The sequence below is a fragment of the Sciurus carolinensis genome, chromosome 2 (genome assembly GCF_902686445.1).
Source record: "Sciurus carolinensis chromosome 2, mSciCar1.2, whole genome shotgun sequence".
Classification (NCBI taxonomy): domain Eukaryota; kingdom Metazoa; phylum Chordata; class Mammalia; order Rodentia; family Sciuridae; genus Sciurus; species Sciurus carolinensis.
Genome location: NC_062214.1, coordinates 148645877 through 148662899, shown reverse-complemented (window position 1 = coordinate 148662899; position 17023 = coordinate 148645877). Strand labels below are relative to the sequence as shown.

The 17023-nt window shown below is 40.4% G+C and overlaps 1 protein-coding gene across 1 annotated transcript in view; it reads left to right on the top strand.

Moving 5' to 3' along the window:
* The first annotated feature begins 3830 nt into the window (after positions 1 to 3830).
* Mdga2 (MAM domain containing glycosylphosphatidylinositol anchor 2) overlaps positions 3831 to 17023 on the top strand; it is a 757479-nt gene continuing 744286 nt past the window's right edge. The window contains exon 1 of the mRNA XM_047541595.1: positions 3831 to 4989. Coding sequence (XP_047397551.1) covers positions 4710 to 4989 — 280 coding nt within the window. The 5' untranslated portion in view covers positions 3831 to 4709. The remainder of the gene's footprint in view (positions 4990 to 17023) is intronic.

Sequence of the window (17023 nt, the reverse complement as noted above, 5' to 3'; positions counted from 1 at the left end):
TTCACATTCTTGTTTGCTTTTATAAACTGGCCAGACAATAGTGCATATGGGAGTCTGTGTGACTTAACTGTTTGGCAGGGGAACTGGAAATAAATGTAAATAACACACAAGGTTTGACATTTGTGTTGTGTAAAGAGGCCAGATTGGAAAGAAAAGACAGATTTGTCACTGGTAGTCTGAATTTGCCTTCAGCTGTACCTCCAGAGTGACTAGTTTTTCCCTATTCTGTCCTTTTACCTTGGGTGGATCTTGTGACCTGAATCCATGATCTTGCCTTTAACCTACTACGTAGCTTGAAACACCACACTCATTTTGAAGAATGGAGATAGAAATATTAAAACTGTAGTCAATAAAAGCATAATAGTTGATTAAGATAATTCAAGCTGTCAGAGTCCCTAAATTTTTGTAACCTGTCATCACAAATGATAATGTTGTACCTATGACAGGTACAACAATGAATCCTGGAAGTAACACAATTTGGGCTTGATTAGGGTGTTATGTCCCAGGTAATATCCACAGTCAGTGTGAAAATCCAAGAAACTGATGAACTCTAAAGTTATTTGTACTACTTCTGTAGGTCATTGCTCTGATTGGACCACATAAAATATCCTGATTCCTTAACAGTCTCTGGAACTCTGAAGGCAAGAAGCACCTGCCTTCTGTATGGCAAACCATTTCTGCCTGTCCTTAAGGCTTAGCTCAGGTTCTCCACCTGGAGGCCTTACACAGCCAGTGCTAGGTATGGCTACATACATCATATTTGTTTGGTCAGTGAAATCTATGAAAGTTGAATATCAAGAAAAAATACCTTGGGTTTACTGAAGTGTCCATTATTTCTAAAATATGTATAGTATTTTCATAGGAATAAAAACATTAATTTAGAATAATTTTTCTTCTGTTATATAATACAACTAAAGGTTGCATGTAAAATTTGCCTCACCTGTGCTTTAGGACTTTATTTGTAGTACTTATTGTGTCAACAGAAGTCATTGTGCATGTGTTGACCAACACATCCTGCTCACTAGAATGTGTGCTTCTTAAAGAAATTATGCTTGTAAATTCTTAAATGTGCAATATTTAGGATAAACCTGCAAGAGAGTAGATGCATCTGGCTGTTCCTTCAATTTTTATTTCAACTAAAATTTTAAAAATTGCAAAATGACTGTTTTCTCTAATTTTTCCCAAAATTCAAATATTTCACTCAAGAATTATTGAGGGAGCCATGGCAAATGGTTCTTCCCTGTGCAGAGATATGCACTATACAGAAAAGAAAGACCCTGTGCTCCTGAAGATTGTGTCCTAATGTTGAAGGTTAAGAAGAGTAATCTATCATATGACCCAGTTATCTCACTCCTTGATATTTATTCTAAAGAACTAAAATTAGTACACTAAAGTGATAGAGGAACAATATTATTTATGGCAGCACAATCCACAGTAGCCAATTTATGGAACCAGCCCCAGGTGCCCATCAATAGATGAATGGATTAAGAAAATGTATACACAATGGGTGGAACTAGAGAACATCATGCTAAGTGAAATAAGCCAGATTCAGAAAGTCAAGGGTCGAATGTTTACTCTTATAGGTGGAAGCTTGACCAAAATAAGGGGGAAAGAAGGGGGTGAGGAATCCCATGAAAATTTAAGGAAGATCAGTGGAGTAGAGAAAAGGAATTGAGGGGAAGGATGAGGGTTGGGAAAATAGAGGAACTGTGGTATGAAATTGACCAAATTACACTAGGTATATACCACAGTGAATTTCCCCTCTATTTGTATATATAAAGCACTGATTTTTTTAAAAAAGCACTTATAAATAAATAGAAGGAAGGCTAGTAGAATAAAGGTGGGAGGAGGGAAGGAAAAAGAGATGAACTAAGGACTGAAATAGAATAAATTATATTTCATGCATATATGGTTATGTAAAAATGAATCCCAATGTTGTGTATAAGACACTAATAGAACATAAAAAGAAGAGTAATCTAGATATACTTACTTTGGGTTCCTTGGTTAAACTGATACACTGGCTTTTGGGGATGATAAAATATTCCAATCTAGAGTACTGCAAACAATCAACCAGTCTGATTCCATAACTAAGAGTTGAAAAGGACAGTACACATATAGAGGTGAACTACTGAGCTTCCATCTGAGAGTAGTTGCAGTTTAGTGGTTCATGAAGCTGTTGTGCTGCAGTGTGAGGGAATGATCTACTTATAAAAGGCAGAAACATAAGACAAATTTTCCCCACAGGTGACCACTAAGCCAGCTTCAGTCATTTCCCTTCAGAAATACCTCACATTGAATTTTGCTTCTAGAGATACTTCATGCCATCTAGTGAAAGTGGCATCTCATAAATAAGGGGTTCTCAAAGCAGTGAGAGGCATCCCCTGGGACCCTTTTAAATGTCTTGGTTGCTCACATCTTGTAAACTCAGAGCTCACACCTTATAAAAATAATATGCACAATTCACTTAAGTGACGAAAAGGACCTTGGTGGAACAGGAGGGGTATTCATTTTCTAGTGCTTAGAATTCCTTCCCTCCAGCAGAAGCAGAGCATAAAGAGAGGGACCTGCAGTGTGCTATAGCAGTCTGTTATGGGAAAAGATAAATTAATAAGGTGTTCATATTTTTCATAGCAATTACTTTTGTAACACATGTATAAATGCATGTTTTTAACTATGTCAGTCACTTCCCTCCTCTGAGCAGTGAAGAATACATTCAACGAAGTGAACTGCATAAACCCTAATTATTTTGATTAAAGAAACAAATTACAGCCACTCCTATGTTCCCAGATTTTCCCTATCGTTTTTTAATGAAGGAGTTTTAGCCCTGTTCTAATGTAAATTAAAGATGCTTTGGATTTTGTAACCATTAATTTTTTAAGCTCCTCAGGTTAGCTCTGCCTCAATGAAAGCCCTTTCTTTCACAAAAGGGAAAATATTTTCCAAGCAGTTAACTTTGGGAGACGTTACATATAAAATAAACTCATCTCTGAACTCTTAGTGTCCCACCCCGCTCCTCGAGCCTTCATCTGTTGTCATGACCATAAAAAAATACACTTAAAAGGTAGAAATGGGGAATAAACGATGCCACTTCCAAGTACTGTGGCCTGTTCTGCCCTCTAGCCAAGCAGAACTGATCCTGGAGGACCTTGGGCTGCGGGGAGGGGATAGCATGTCATGTAATTACCGGGAGTCTAAGGTGGTAGCTGGCCCTTCGGCGTGCAAACGCAAACGGCGGCATCAGAAATAAATAACAGGCGTTAGCCCCCACCGAGCTCCGGTAGAGCCAGGGAAGGGCCTCGGCGGAGTAGGCGGGAGGCAGGACACCGCTGGCCTCGCAGAGCCGCTCGGCGCTGTCCATACAGATGAGCTCCTCGGCTGATACAGGAAGGCAGAGCGAAGGAGGAGCAGAGGAGGCGCGGAGGAAGGCGACAGAGCCGCGCATCCCGCTTTGACGTCGCCGGGCTGCGGCTAGCAGCTCGCGCTCTCAGCACGTAGCGCACAACGTGACCACACACAGCCTTCCTCCCCGGCAGCCCGTCCGCCAGCGCTCCGCTTTCGCCGCTTCACCCTCCGCCTCCTCCCTCCTTTCGCCTCCGCGGCGCGCACCCCCGCGCAAACCCAGGGATTCCGGCCAGCGTCGGCCCGGGGCGCTCGCCTCCCAGCCCCGGCACCTCTGCCGCAGCTGCGGCCCGAGCGGGAGCCACGCAGCCGGGTGCCCTCCGCAGGCGGCCGCTCCCGCGTTCACCTTTGGATGCCAGCACTACGTTAGTCCAGGCGGGGAACCCCTTCTGCGGCTCCCTCCTCTAAACTCCCGCTTGTCCCGACCGCCCCCACCCCCTCCACCTGACGCGGGCGGCGCGGAAGCGAAGAGGACGCGCGCAGTGCCGGTGGGCACGCGTAGACGTGTGTGCGGATCGGTTCTGTGCTTGACATTCTCCCTCTCTTGCAAGTGGCGTTGCCTGGACTCTGCTTTCGGCTCCTGGAATTGGCGCGGCCGGCCAGAGCACCCTCTTCGCTGGCGGGGCGCTAAAGGCTATTTCTGAGAACAGTGGCGGTGGCGGTAGCAGCTGAGGCTGGTGCCTGGTGGAGCTCCAGACGCACACTCCGCTCCCTGTTGGACCCTTCTTCCCTCCCCTCCTCCCTTTCCCTCCTCCCCACCCCCGTTTCCCTAGCCCTACTCCTTTTCTTCCTCCTCCTCTTCCTCCTCTGCGGGTTCGGCAATGCAAGTCTGTATCGAGTAACAGGATTGGCGTTGCAATGGCAACTGATGGAATGGGGGAAGGCAAGACAGCAGGGCTGGGGGCTCCGGACTGCAGGCGGGCGGGCCGCTGCCGCCGCTTGACGCTCCTCTGGGGACCTTCGCGAGTTACTTTGTAAAGGAGAACCCAGGCGAGATAGCCCTGCTCGGTGCCCGGGGTCAGAGGCCACTTCCTGCTCCTCAGCTGTCCAAGCCAGGCTTCACCGCGCGGTACCCCGGGCCCCCTGCCCGCGCCCGCCGCCAACCCAGCGCTCCGCCGCTGCCGGCGCTGCGGAGACTGGAGCCCGCTTCCCTGAAGAACACTTCGCCTCGCGGCTCCCCTTCCCATCACCGCCCCCTTCTCCTCCCCGGCGTCTGCGATTTTCCCAGGCGCCCGGTGTGAGTGCGGTGTGAGTGTGTGTGTCAGGGTATTGTGGTGTGTGTGTGCGTGTGTGTGTGTGTGTGTGTGTGTATGAGTGTGGGGTGTGCTGGGCTCCTGCGCTCCGCTCGCGGCCGCCGCCGGGGAAGGACGGACGGACGGCGCTGCCTCCTTCGGCGAGCGGTTCCCGGGCACCTCGGCTCGGCCCGGGCGCGAGTGGAGCGCTCCTGGCTGGCCGCCGGCCTCCGGAAGGTCCCACTGCGTCCCCCCTGGGCTGGATATGTTCATGTTCACGTGAAGATGGATTTAGTGTACGGTCTCGTGTGGCTGCTGACAGTCCTCCTGGAGGGGATCTCTGGCCAAGGAGTGTACGGTGAGTGGAATCGCGACGTTATCGTGACCTTGTGATTCTTAGGCAAGATAGGCTGGTGAGCTAAAATGCACGACTCGCGCCGTTCCGGGGCCCCTCCCGGCGTGGCATTTGATTTACACTTCATCACGTTATTGGGAGCGATAAGGAGGCAGCGAGCGCGCTGCGGATTGGGCTGCGAGCGGCTCCCCCGGCGCCTCGACTCGGGGCTCAGAGTTGGGTCCAGCCGGCAGCATCGCACTTCAGCGAACGAGTATCTTTGCACTTGATTTATCCCCGCGGGGGACATGAGCTCTAACAGTCTTTTATTTAATAATGCTTTGGCTCCTTTCATGCCGCGGTGTTGTTGCCGCGGTTTCCCCCGAAGGGAAGCATCGAATGTGACCCCCTAAGTCTCCCCACCCCTCTCCGCCCCCCACCCACGCCCGCCTCCTCCTCCTCTCCACCTTTTTCTTTTTCTGTGAATGCCTACATGACTTGATTTTCCGGCTCAGGAAGTGGGGTGACAGTTGAGTTGCGTTCTGCACCAGCCGTTGCCATGAGCACTGACTTGGGGAGGGGAAATAGCAGGCAAGATTCTCAGTGCCAGACACAATTAAGGGACATGTTTGTGTGAATGGATGAGCAAATGCATGAATGAACGGACGACCAAGTCCGCGCGTCTCCGCTCCAGGGCAGGACATCAGCTCGCTGCAACCGGAACACAATCTCAGCTCTTCGCCAGAAAACCCAGATCTGGAAGGGTTAGGACTAACAAGCGTGAGCTTGTTAATTGGAAGATGTTGAAGTCCTCAGAAGCAAATTCAGGTTCCTTTGCCTGTCAGCAGTTGGCACTCTTGGCTTTCGGCATTGAAAACACACACACACACACACACACACACACACACACACAGAGGCTAGTAGTGGGCTAAAATGTTAAGCCCTCTCCTGGGACAAGCAGGCGGTGCCCCAGAGAAAAAGAACTTTTATGTTCTCAAGTTATGGTATGAGGTTAAGGTTAAGGGGCAACCCTAGAGAGGACAGCAGGCCAAGACTCGCCCACAGCTTGGGACCCCGCTTCAATACCCTTAGAATGTGTGCTGGAAATCCAGCGCACGTTGTCTTTGGTCTCACTCTGGGGTTTAGATTCCAGCAATGCAGGGCTAGGTCAATGACTGCCTCAGGGCCAAAAGCCACTGGTATTTGCGGAAATGACAGAGCTTTCCCCTAAGACCCTAGAACTGACTGCGGAATGGTCTTGGGTGCCAGTGAATCTTGAGTCCTCCAACTCTGACAACGTGTAGTGCAGAGTAGGCGGATGTTTGAGGATGAATGCGGGTGATCCTTTACTCTCTACTGTGCATTCTGTCCTGGGCTGAACAGTGCTGGGGTAAGGAAAGGTAGTCCGCAAGGGAAAGCTCTGGTCCTCCCTGTGCTGCATCTGCCACTCCCCTTCCCTGCCTTCCTCAGTTCGCTCCTTGGCTTGTACCAAGAAACCTTCACTTTGTGCCACCTCCAGGGATCATAGTTCCCGTGCCCCTCCCCCACCTTCCCAAAGGAAGGACTTGCCTGGCGGCAGCAGCGACTATAACAGCGGTCATGGTGGTGGGTGTGTGTGTTTTGTGGCACTTGAGTGCAGGAGAGAGACGCTAAGTCTCCTCAAAGCTTGACTGGCGGCAGGAGGTGGGGCCTGAAGAGAGCAGGAATTCATTTAGTGCTCTTGTGACTCTGCTGGACTCTCTTGTCCTCTGAACAGCTGCAAGAGGCTGGGATTCTTGGGATGAGGATTGTTGGTGATAAAGCCTTCTCAAAGAGCTGTTCCTTAGTCTTGGGAAGTCTGAATCCCTCTCATCCATGTCCCAAGTTTGCATTTCTCTCTCCCTGGTTCAGATCATTCTAACTAAAAGGAGTTTGTTTTGCTTTTTAAATGTGTGTGTGTGTGGGGGGGGGTAATGAGAAGTGATAAAGATTGGGAAGGGATAGAATGCTGCAAGGGTAGCTGCAACTGTAAGGATTAGAGAGGAATGGTACCATTTTCCTGCCACTTTTGATCAGATTGTTTGTCCTGGCAAGTCTCTTTTTGGGCAGTGGGAAAGGGTAATGTCTAGCAGTGGACATAAATTGAAATCAATTGCACTAACATACTCTTGGGACTGTGTCACTTAACAATAAAGGAGAAGGCTTTTCCATAACTGAACTGGTGGTTGTAAGTAAGGTAGTGGTCTTTGTTTTAATATTAATGTGGTTATTAGTCACATAGCCAGGAATAGAATTGGCTTTGTGAAAAAAAAAATTAATCATCTTCCCTGGCCATCATAAATGTCACAGCTATTAGGTGGGCTAAAAATTCATTTATATATTTCTTTTCAAATTTGTTTTACATATCACAGTTGTTAGATTCTCAAAGTGTGGCCCAGAATTTTCAGCATCAGCATTTTCTTGGAGCTTGTTAGAAGTACTAATTCAGTGTCCTCTCCTAGACTTTTTACACCAGAAACTTGGAGAGTGGTACCCAGCAATGCCAGTTCATCAGCTGTGGTGATGATGAAGATGCACACTAAAGTATGGAACCCTTGCCCTGAACTTACACTTTCATTGTCTTGACGTTATAAATCATGACCTTTTTTAACCTAAATCAGTTTTACTTTTTATTTATGGGAGACTTTATAGAGAAGAGATCAGTTTACTTTTATTTAGTTAAAAAAAAGATTGATCAATTGTAGAGTGTTAGGTTAGAAAGTGTGTTTTGAACATCTTACATGAAGAACTTCAAAAAGAATTAATTTATTAAAATAAAGCAATTTTAAACAGAAACTACAAATACCTAGATAGTAAATTTGCTAGTATAAAAGTTTTATTCTTATATCTCTTTATTTGCCTTTATTTTTCATATGTAAAACCATTCATACTACACACAAAACTTTATTTCTTAACATTATTTTAAGTAGGTCCAAAAGGACATAAAAAGTACTTTCTAGATAACTCAGGCAATCCCTCACTCTTCTACTTTCTGGCTGAATAACTGAGCATGAAATTCATATTTTAATTTGTAGTAAATTGGAAATATTTATTTAAATACTTGGATTATACTGTCTTAATTAATATAATCTTCTTCCTGTTATGCTCAGTTAGCTTAGGAACTATGAGCAGAACTTAAGTGTAAAAGTTTCTGTTATAGACCAAGGAATTTATTGTCATTTTTGCTGGATATTGTGTAGCAAACTAACCATATGATGGCTAACATTTATATATGTTGTGGCAGTTGGATAAAAGAGATTATCCTTTATTTACCTATCCACCAATAATTCTGATGTCTTTATATTTTTTGAAAATTGGATTTGTTCTGTATATTCCTTACATATTTCATTTCAGATGTGATATTACAGTAATAAAAATTATTTGAAAACTTTTCTGAGAAATTGCAAAAATACTCTTCATAATAGAATAATAGAGAATAGAGTAACATAAAAACTAATATTTTTTTTTTTCTGGTACTGGAGATTAAGATATTTTATCACTGAGCTACATCCCTAATCTTTTTATTTTATCACTATTTTCAGACAGGGTCTTGCTAAGTTCCCAGGCTGGTCTTGAACTTGTGGTCCTCGTGCCTCAGCATTGTGAATTAGTGGGATTTCAGGCCTGTACCACCACACCTGGCTAAAGTTCATGTTCTTAAGCAATAGATTCTACTTCCTCGAATTTTAAAAAAGTAACTTGCGTTAAGAATTTTCCAAAAATTTTCTTGTAACTTTCTAGTTTTGTTTGAATTTTCTTTTGATTTAAACACAACTGAAAAACAAAAGTCAGTAAACAAGCAGTGAACTGGCATCTATTTTTGGCATTATTAATTTGGTGCACTCACATTGCTTTTTATTTATGATAACAAATTAGACATAGGATCAAGGATCAGAATACAAACTCCAGTTTATATTTTCAGTGATCTGAACTATTTTACTGGTATCAAGTTTTCTTTGTAAATCATTATTTGTTAGAAAATTGTTTGAACGGCTAAATTGTGTTTTCCAGAGATAATGTTGATAATGACTTAACATCAAGAATCATACCTCCAGTAAACTGTTCAGTTGACTTCCAAAAAAAATAAGGGAAAAATTCCACTGATCCACACTGTATTTTCATTTATGATCATCATATCCTTAATTTCCAAGGAGGTTATTAAAACCTTCTGATTACATTATCAAGGGAAAAATCCCCACTACAAATGAAAAACAAAGTAAAACTCCAAGTCTGGATAGTTTTTGTGGGGAACAAACCAAACAAATTTACTTGATATCCTGAAATAGTTAATATACTGTCCTAAAATTGCTTCCAGTATATACTAAAAGCAATATATAGAAGAATTATACCAAATACATGTGTTTGACACATTAGCAATCTGTATTAATTCAAGTAACATCAATAAATCTCCCACAATTTAAACATGACACCCTAGGTATAGCTGCACAGAAATGACTTGGTGTAATTGAGAACAAGGAGCTACGTGAGATAGGAAGGATCTCAAAGAAATTTTAGACTGTCAATGGGTTGAATTTGTTTGACAGATTGATCTACTCTGTCTTCAAAGGCAGGATAAGGTTACTATCAAAGGTCAACTGGACATCATGGTCAGTCTCAGGATTTTGCCACCATTACAGCAAAGTCATTCCCAGGTACATTGCTGGGAATTTTGTCCAGTTTGGGATTGCAAAGACCTGAGACAAGATATTGCTCTTAAATGAATCATTATCAGGGTGTCAGCCCACAGAGGAGGAGAAGATGACTTCAATAAACACTGCTAATAACAAACAATGTGAAGCTCTGTTATACACAATCAGCTCTGACCTCTCTTCCCACACCTCACCCCACTGTCTCTACACAAAAACAGACACTGTTATATTGCATCCTTTGGCCACCATCACCAAAGAAAAGGCTGGGCTGCCCACTGAATCTTGGTATTATTTTTTGCCCATTCAAGGTGGTTCTTACTGGTTATGTATATTTTCACATGCAAAATGGGCAGATTATTTAATACTGTGTTACTTACTCCTGTCCTATAATTCTCTGGGAAAGCCCCTAAATACGATAATAAGTATTTTAGATTGAGCAGGTTAAATGTCAAGGCCAAAGATTTATTTAAAGTGAATAAGCCAGCAATGGTGCCAGAGTTCTGACAGTGAGTCAGAGGTAAAGGATTAGAGATTAAATAACTCTGATGAATAGATAACACAAAAGGAATTCCACAAAGGCATTTTTTATTTCTTGGTTTCTTTGATTAATTATATTATCTCTGAATCTGATTCTTCATCTTTGTATTGTTACATAATTATGATTTTTGTTTTATAGTTTCTGGTTTATAGTTACCTCACACATTTCTTGAGAGGTAGGGTACCAACAAAAATTTCTGAAAGAGGGTGCTTTGTATTCTTTACAAAATATATTGTTTTAATGTGATTTGGGTAGAGATCATGAGAAGGCAAGTATAGCATGTGCCTCTGGGTTCAGTATTTGTCTTACCAAGCTAGTAACTGTGGTTTGGGTTGCTTTCTGAATATACAGTGTTTCATCACTCACGTTCTCTTTGTCCTAGTGCTTTGGAAAGAGACTTCCAGGAGTTGAGTTAAGGCTTGTGACCCACAAAGGCAATTGCAAAGAGCCACGTATACCAGCCTCATCCTGGAATTGAGCTTTAGAGCTTGTGGTCTTTGGCAGTTGAAGCTGTGCTATCTGCTTGAGGCTAAATTGGGGAAGATCTTCTTACTCTCCTTGGGTATTTTGGAAGGATATGCAAAGTATTACATTAAATGTATTTCAAGTATGAATAGGTGAGCATTTTCAGCTTCATTATAATTGCTATTAACTGAATAGTCCCACAGAATGAAATTTCATTTCTTTGCTTCAGTGACTGTCAATGTAAATATATTAGAGCAGACTGAATAAATGATTGCATTCATAGGGAACCGTGTCCTATTTTTATTTTCAAACCCAATTAATAAACTTTTGACCCTGCCAAATCATAAAGTTATGAAAAGAGACTTTAAAATATCATTAAATTTTCCCACTAATGTAAGATACAATGGTTTTACCATTATGCCAGGCAGTTGGAGGTCCTATGCTGTTTGTGAAATATCTTTTTTGTAGAGTCCAGGCATATTCATTGGATTTTCTTTTTCAATTTACTGAAAACTCTCATGCTCCATTGTTGGGGCATGCATTTATTTTTTGTTTTATACCAGTACAAATCTATTTTCTTCCCTTACTATCCTACCCTTCACTGATCCCATTTAGGATCTTTTTATATCAGTTTCTTGCTACTGTTCCAAGACACTATGTCATTTCTAATCTTATCTTTTAAAATACTATTTCCCTTCCTGTTGATGTCACCGATTGAATTGAGTAAGAATGATGATTTCCATTTCATAATTGGAATCATATATTCCCCAGGAGTTATAATCACAGAAGAGGATTTCAACTATTAGGAACATATCTTTTAACTATCACACATTTCCTGTTAGTTTATTATTGAACACATCTTATGGTAGGATGAAAGGTGTTAGAAATTATTCTGTAACTTATTGTCTTTGATTTTTAGTATGCTACCTGTACAGATTTGCATAAAAACAGGGGACATCAGCTTCTTGTTGTTTATGGCCAAGTCTATATTAAGAATTAGTGTGGTCGCCAGATGGGGTCAAGTATGTGATATGTTACCATATCTACAAGCAGTATGTTTTTTGTCTTACTTTGTTGTAATGAGAATGGAGGGAAATAAAATAATTGAGGGATATCATGGAAAGGTAAACACATCTGCTTGAAGAGGAAGGGTTGGTTCACAGCTCATGTCCCAGAGTCCTACTGGACAATGTATAAGGCAACTGAGATCTGAAAGAGGCAAGTAGGAAGAAAAATGCATCTGCCCTTTAAGTAAAGGCAAAACAGCAAAATCGTATTTTATTTTCTGATGTAACTAGAACTTTGCTGAAGTGTATCAGAGTAAGGAAGAAAAATGCCTGTTGTCTGACTGAAGGGCATCTTCAGGGAGATTTTTCTGGTCTTCCAAGGGAAAGATGAAGGTATATGGGACTTTTAAGTAGAACCTGTGGTTGCTGTGACCAGATAATTTTTCATGATGATTAACTGTGTGATCTGGGAATGTAAGGAAAGGTGGGCACAGATTAAACATCAGGGTCTTCTGTGTGTTGCTTCTGAGTGTACCAGCAGTCCATGCTTCTCCTCCATAGCGTAACTACAAGGCTACAGTGAGCATCCTAAGAAGGATAGAAAATACTTAAGGAAAACATGCCGCTTTCCAGAAATTGTAACCAGTGGGAATTTACGCAGATTAAATGTTAACGTTGGGCAATTTAAAGTCAACAAATTATTGCATAGCTTGCTCTGTATAATTCATGTAGCTATGTAGTTAGGGCTGTAAACTCTAAGAGGTATTGAGGAGATAAAACCAAATAGAAACAAATAAAATAAGACTCTGTAAGAAATACACAAATGTTTGTGCCTAGGTAAAGGAGAGCAATTACAGTTGCTATTGTAGTTAGAGGAAGCTTGAAAAAGCTGGTATGTGATTGATACTTTGAACCTTGCTCTGATATTTATGTCCAACAAGATTCTGAGTTGGTGTGTATCCAACAGGACGCCAACTGACCTGTTCTTCAGCACACAGGACACTGCCTCTAACTGTGAGATACTGAGCCCTCCCCAAATCCATATGGATCTGGGAAGCTTGAAACCTGCATGGAGGCTCCTTTTGGAGTTAAAGTAAAAAACTTTCTAAAGCTTTAGAGTGCTAAAAAGAAGTGCTACTCAGAAGCAGCAGACCATGTATCCAGAATGACTTAAAACATCATGTTGTTCTTTGCAAAGGCACAGCCACTAAGATGAATGCATTGCTCCCGTGAAAAGACAGGTATAAGCTTTCATTGTGTTTTTTTTTTTTTTTTTATTCCTGTGCCTGTGCAAGGCAGCATGATGTAGCTGGAAACAGTTGGGTAAGTAGGGCTTTCTTCTTGTTCAGCAGCTATTTTACTGTGTTTTCTCAGGCAAAACCCTTAATCCCTGTACCTCAGTTTCTAAATCTAGTAACTTTTAGAGGAGTGGGGTGAAGTATAGAGGAAATATAAGAAATACCAAGAATTTTAAAAGTGTCACTGAATTTTTAATACCTGAGGTTGAGGAGGAAGAGCATGGAGAGTTTCCTCTCTTCTTAAAAAGTTATGCTCAGAGGCTCCAGAAAGTGAAATGCACAATGGGATTGCCATTTAGTTTTTAGAACAGAATAAAGAAGTAGGAAGTAACAAAGAACATGAAGAATTTTCTCTGGAAATAATATTCAATTTGTCAGTCTAGCAGAAAACAACTCAGGAGGTGTGTTTTTAAACACTGAATAGAGCATTAGTAAGTGCATGAAGCTGCTCCCTGGCACTGTGGTTTGTTGCTCATGTAGTTGACATTTCTCCTGAAGCAAGTTAGCTACTAGCTCTCAACCCACATGATCCTGGAATTTCTCCTGCCCCTTAACAATGAGGGTCAGCAGGAAGCTGGTATTCCCTCTCATTTGAGAGCTCCAAAGAACATTATTATAATGTAAGCCTTATGGTCTTGACTAAATTTATGCTTGTGTAGTATACATGTGGTTTGAAATATATATATAAATATTTTTATATCAAGAGGCAACAATATTATTGATATCCTCTATTGCAAGACTAATTGAAAAGTAGAAGTATATAAAAACAGAAAGCCATTTGAATCAGAAAAAAACGGACATATTTGTAAGAATACTTATTTGTAATTTACAAAATAAAACAGAAAATGAAAAATAATTAAATGAGGTCATCACAAATTTATTGTATAACATCTGATTTTGATCCCAAAGTGACCAAAATTACTGTTTCCCACCTGCTCACCTCATCATTTTAAAAGCTTTTTAACCTAAGAATTAATTGAAAACGCTGGATCCTTATTCAGTGTTAAACTGTGACAATCATATACATAAGAAAGCATTTTAAATGTGTTTCATTTTAGAAAGTCTTGGAAAACACTTTCTACTTTTTTGAGAATGAAAGAGTTCATTTTTATAATTCATGTTCATATTTATAAAATGTCTAAAGCTTTAGAGTGCTAAAAAGAAGTGCAATATACTAGCTGTATATTGGCTGAGCATGTCCGTCCGGTATACCTTTAATAGAACCAGGTGATCTTACTCAGGACTGTAAGCAGACAACAAAATTAATTGAGAAGAATTTCTCCATTATATGTAATGAACAAAATTGACTTTTCTCAACAGGTAACCTTGAGCATACAGTAGACCCTACATGACCAGAAAATAATGGCCAAGTAGTACAGGTGTTCATTGTCAGTCTTACCTCAGCACCTCAGAATTTATGAAGCTATTATCAAGAACCAGTATAGTTCACGTTTTTAATCTGTTTCTGTATTGGTTCCTTGCTTTTCATGACTTACTCTATACCATTATTGTGATTCTCCCTCATCCTTGGAGTCATTTTCTTTTGGTTCATATTTCATACTGATTTGGTCTACCTGTCCCCTTTCCTCGTATCAAAGCTGCTATGTTCATGTTAAAGTTTTCCATCTGAGTTCATAATTAATCAAAGCTCAATCTTTTGTTAATCATGGATTCATCTAATAAATGTGTTGAAGAAGTTGCACCTCTCCTCCATTATGACCTATTCCTTCAGGGTTGTCAGTTACATAATGACATCTCTATGAAGACAGGGGTCTGGGAACCTCCCAGTCTTTCCTGAAGACAAGAATGACTTCCAGTGGACTGTGACCTGAAATAATCTGCCTTGTTACTCAGAGGCTGCTCATTCTGATTATTTGCTGTGCCTCACTGGCACATCCCTCCGTTTTCAGCACCTGACTTGGACAGTAGCCCGCTTCCTGGTCACTGTGATTTTACTGTTGAACTTGAATATCATTTTATATATATATATATATATATTTTTTGTGTGTGTGTGGTGCTGGGGATTGAACCCAGGGCCTTGTACTTGTGAGGCAAGCACTCTACCAACTGAGCTATATCCCCAGCCCGAATATCATTATATTTTGTTGGTTAATATTTTGAAAACTTTATCTATTATCATTGAATCTCACTTGTTGATGTCCTTGTTCTCCGAACTTACTATGACAAGAAGTACTTGGAAATCTTTATGTTTAACCACCTCTCCTGTTTCGAAGAAGGGCTAAAGAAAATATACAGACACGTAGGCACTCTGCAAATATGTATTTGTATATGAAGTATATGTATATGTACTGTAGAATGTATTCATAAATATAAATGTTTTAACTAAATAAGTATATATGTGTGTTTGTGTATTTATAGAATGGGTCTCATGGAGTGGTAGCTGAACTTTATTTAGGTTAAACTCAAGGAACTGGGTGAATCTCCTGCTTTTGCAAAACTGACCCTGATTTAGAGTTGGCAGCAGGGCATGTAAGTCCTCACCTGACCCTCATTTATTTAAGTATCCTTTGTGAAACACTCATGTTTGTATTGTTCATGAGTTTAAAAATTGCTATTAGAAACTCATATTCCTTCTCTTTTTTTATTTGAAGAAGAAATATTTCTTAGCTGCATACCAGCAATACATGTGGAGTTTTTTTTTTAATTTTTGACCTGCACTACAGTGATGTATACACTTGAAGCCCAGCATCACTTGTATACTGAGAACAGTATTCCTGCTGTTCTTTTCCATGATCTTTCTCTTTTTCAAGTGAGTTTTTTTTTTAGGTTTTTAATTATTTTTATTTTGCTTTTAATTTTTTACAGACTGCATTTCGATTCATTGTACACAAATGGGGTACATAATTTCATTTCTATGGTTGTACACAATGTAGATTCATACCATTTGTGTAATCATACACGTACACACATTTTAGTGCATCAAGCATATCTGTGTTCACACATGGATACAAAAATGCACCCACAAACCAAATTTAAGGGACTTTTATTAAGATCATATTTTTACTAAAAATTAATATAACATAGGATATAGAATATTTTAATGAAATAATTTCCATTTAGCAAGTGCTTACTATTATGGCACAGCTTGTGTTAGGAGTATTATATAGACTATGCCATAATATAATCTTTGAATGAGAGATTCAACATCTGAAATTCATAAAGTTTAAATAGCTACCATACAGGTCCTGGTGGCTAATTTAGAATCAAATATGATATGCATATTCAAATAAGTATTTGTATATCTTATAAGTATTATTGAAATTGTATTAAGATGAGTGCTTATTATGATTAAAATATACAAATTAGCAAGCTCAAATAGTGTTGTGTGTGAAACTTATCTCAATAGTAGTATATATTTGAAATACAATCTGAATGATAAATTTTATCTTTTTGCCTGAGAAATATAAATAGGTAGCTAATGTCAGCACTTTTTATACCTACAGTTTTCTTTCTTGGAATAGAAAGATATGATTTATGTATATATTTTTGAGTATTAAAATGCTCATAGTTAGGATTCTCTCTGGTATCATTTATTTTTGGACTGATAGATATTTTAAGCTTATTCATAATTAGTGACCCATAAAAAGTGAAGAAATGGTTTTACTATGTATTTTGCAGAAGTGGTTATATTTCTCTGTATAAAATATCAGGTATGTGCTTATAAAAAATAACCACTGTCAGGTGTACAGCTTTATGTCCCCCAGGCTGATTAACAATCACTGGCCTTGGAAAGATTGATAGTTAAATGTCATATCTGGCCCGATTTTTGCCTTGAGCTCCCTTTGGGTATTGCTTGAGTATTTTTTGCACAGAGTTAATTGAGGAGACCATATCAGCGCATTTCTTTTCTTGAAAATCTTGTGCTCAAGAGGACAGTTGATTGCAAGCTCGGCCCTTCTCTTAGGCAGCAAGTGAATTCCACAAACCTCAAGACTTACAAATTAGTGCAGTTTAGTGATTTGTGTTAGGTGGTTAGCTACAGGATCTGCTACTATAGAAGTCATTTTTCCTATGGTTTTTGAATGCAGTTATTGTGTCATATAGTATAACCCTGTACCATTC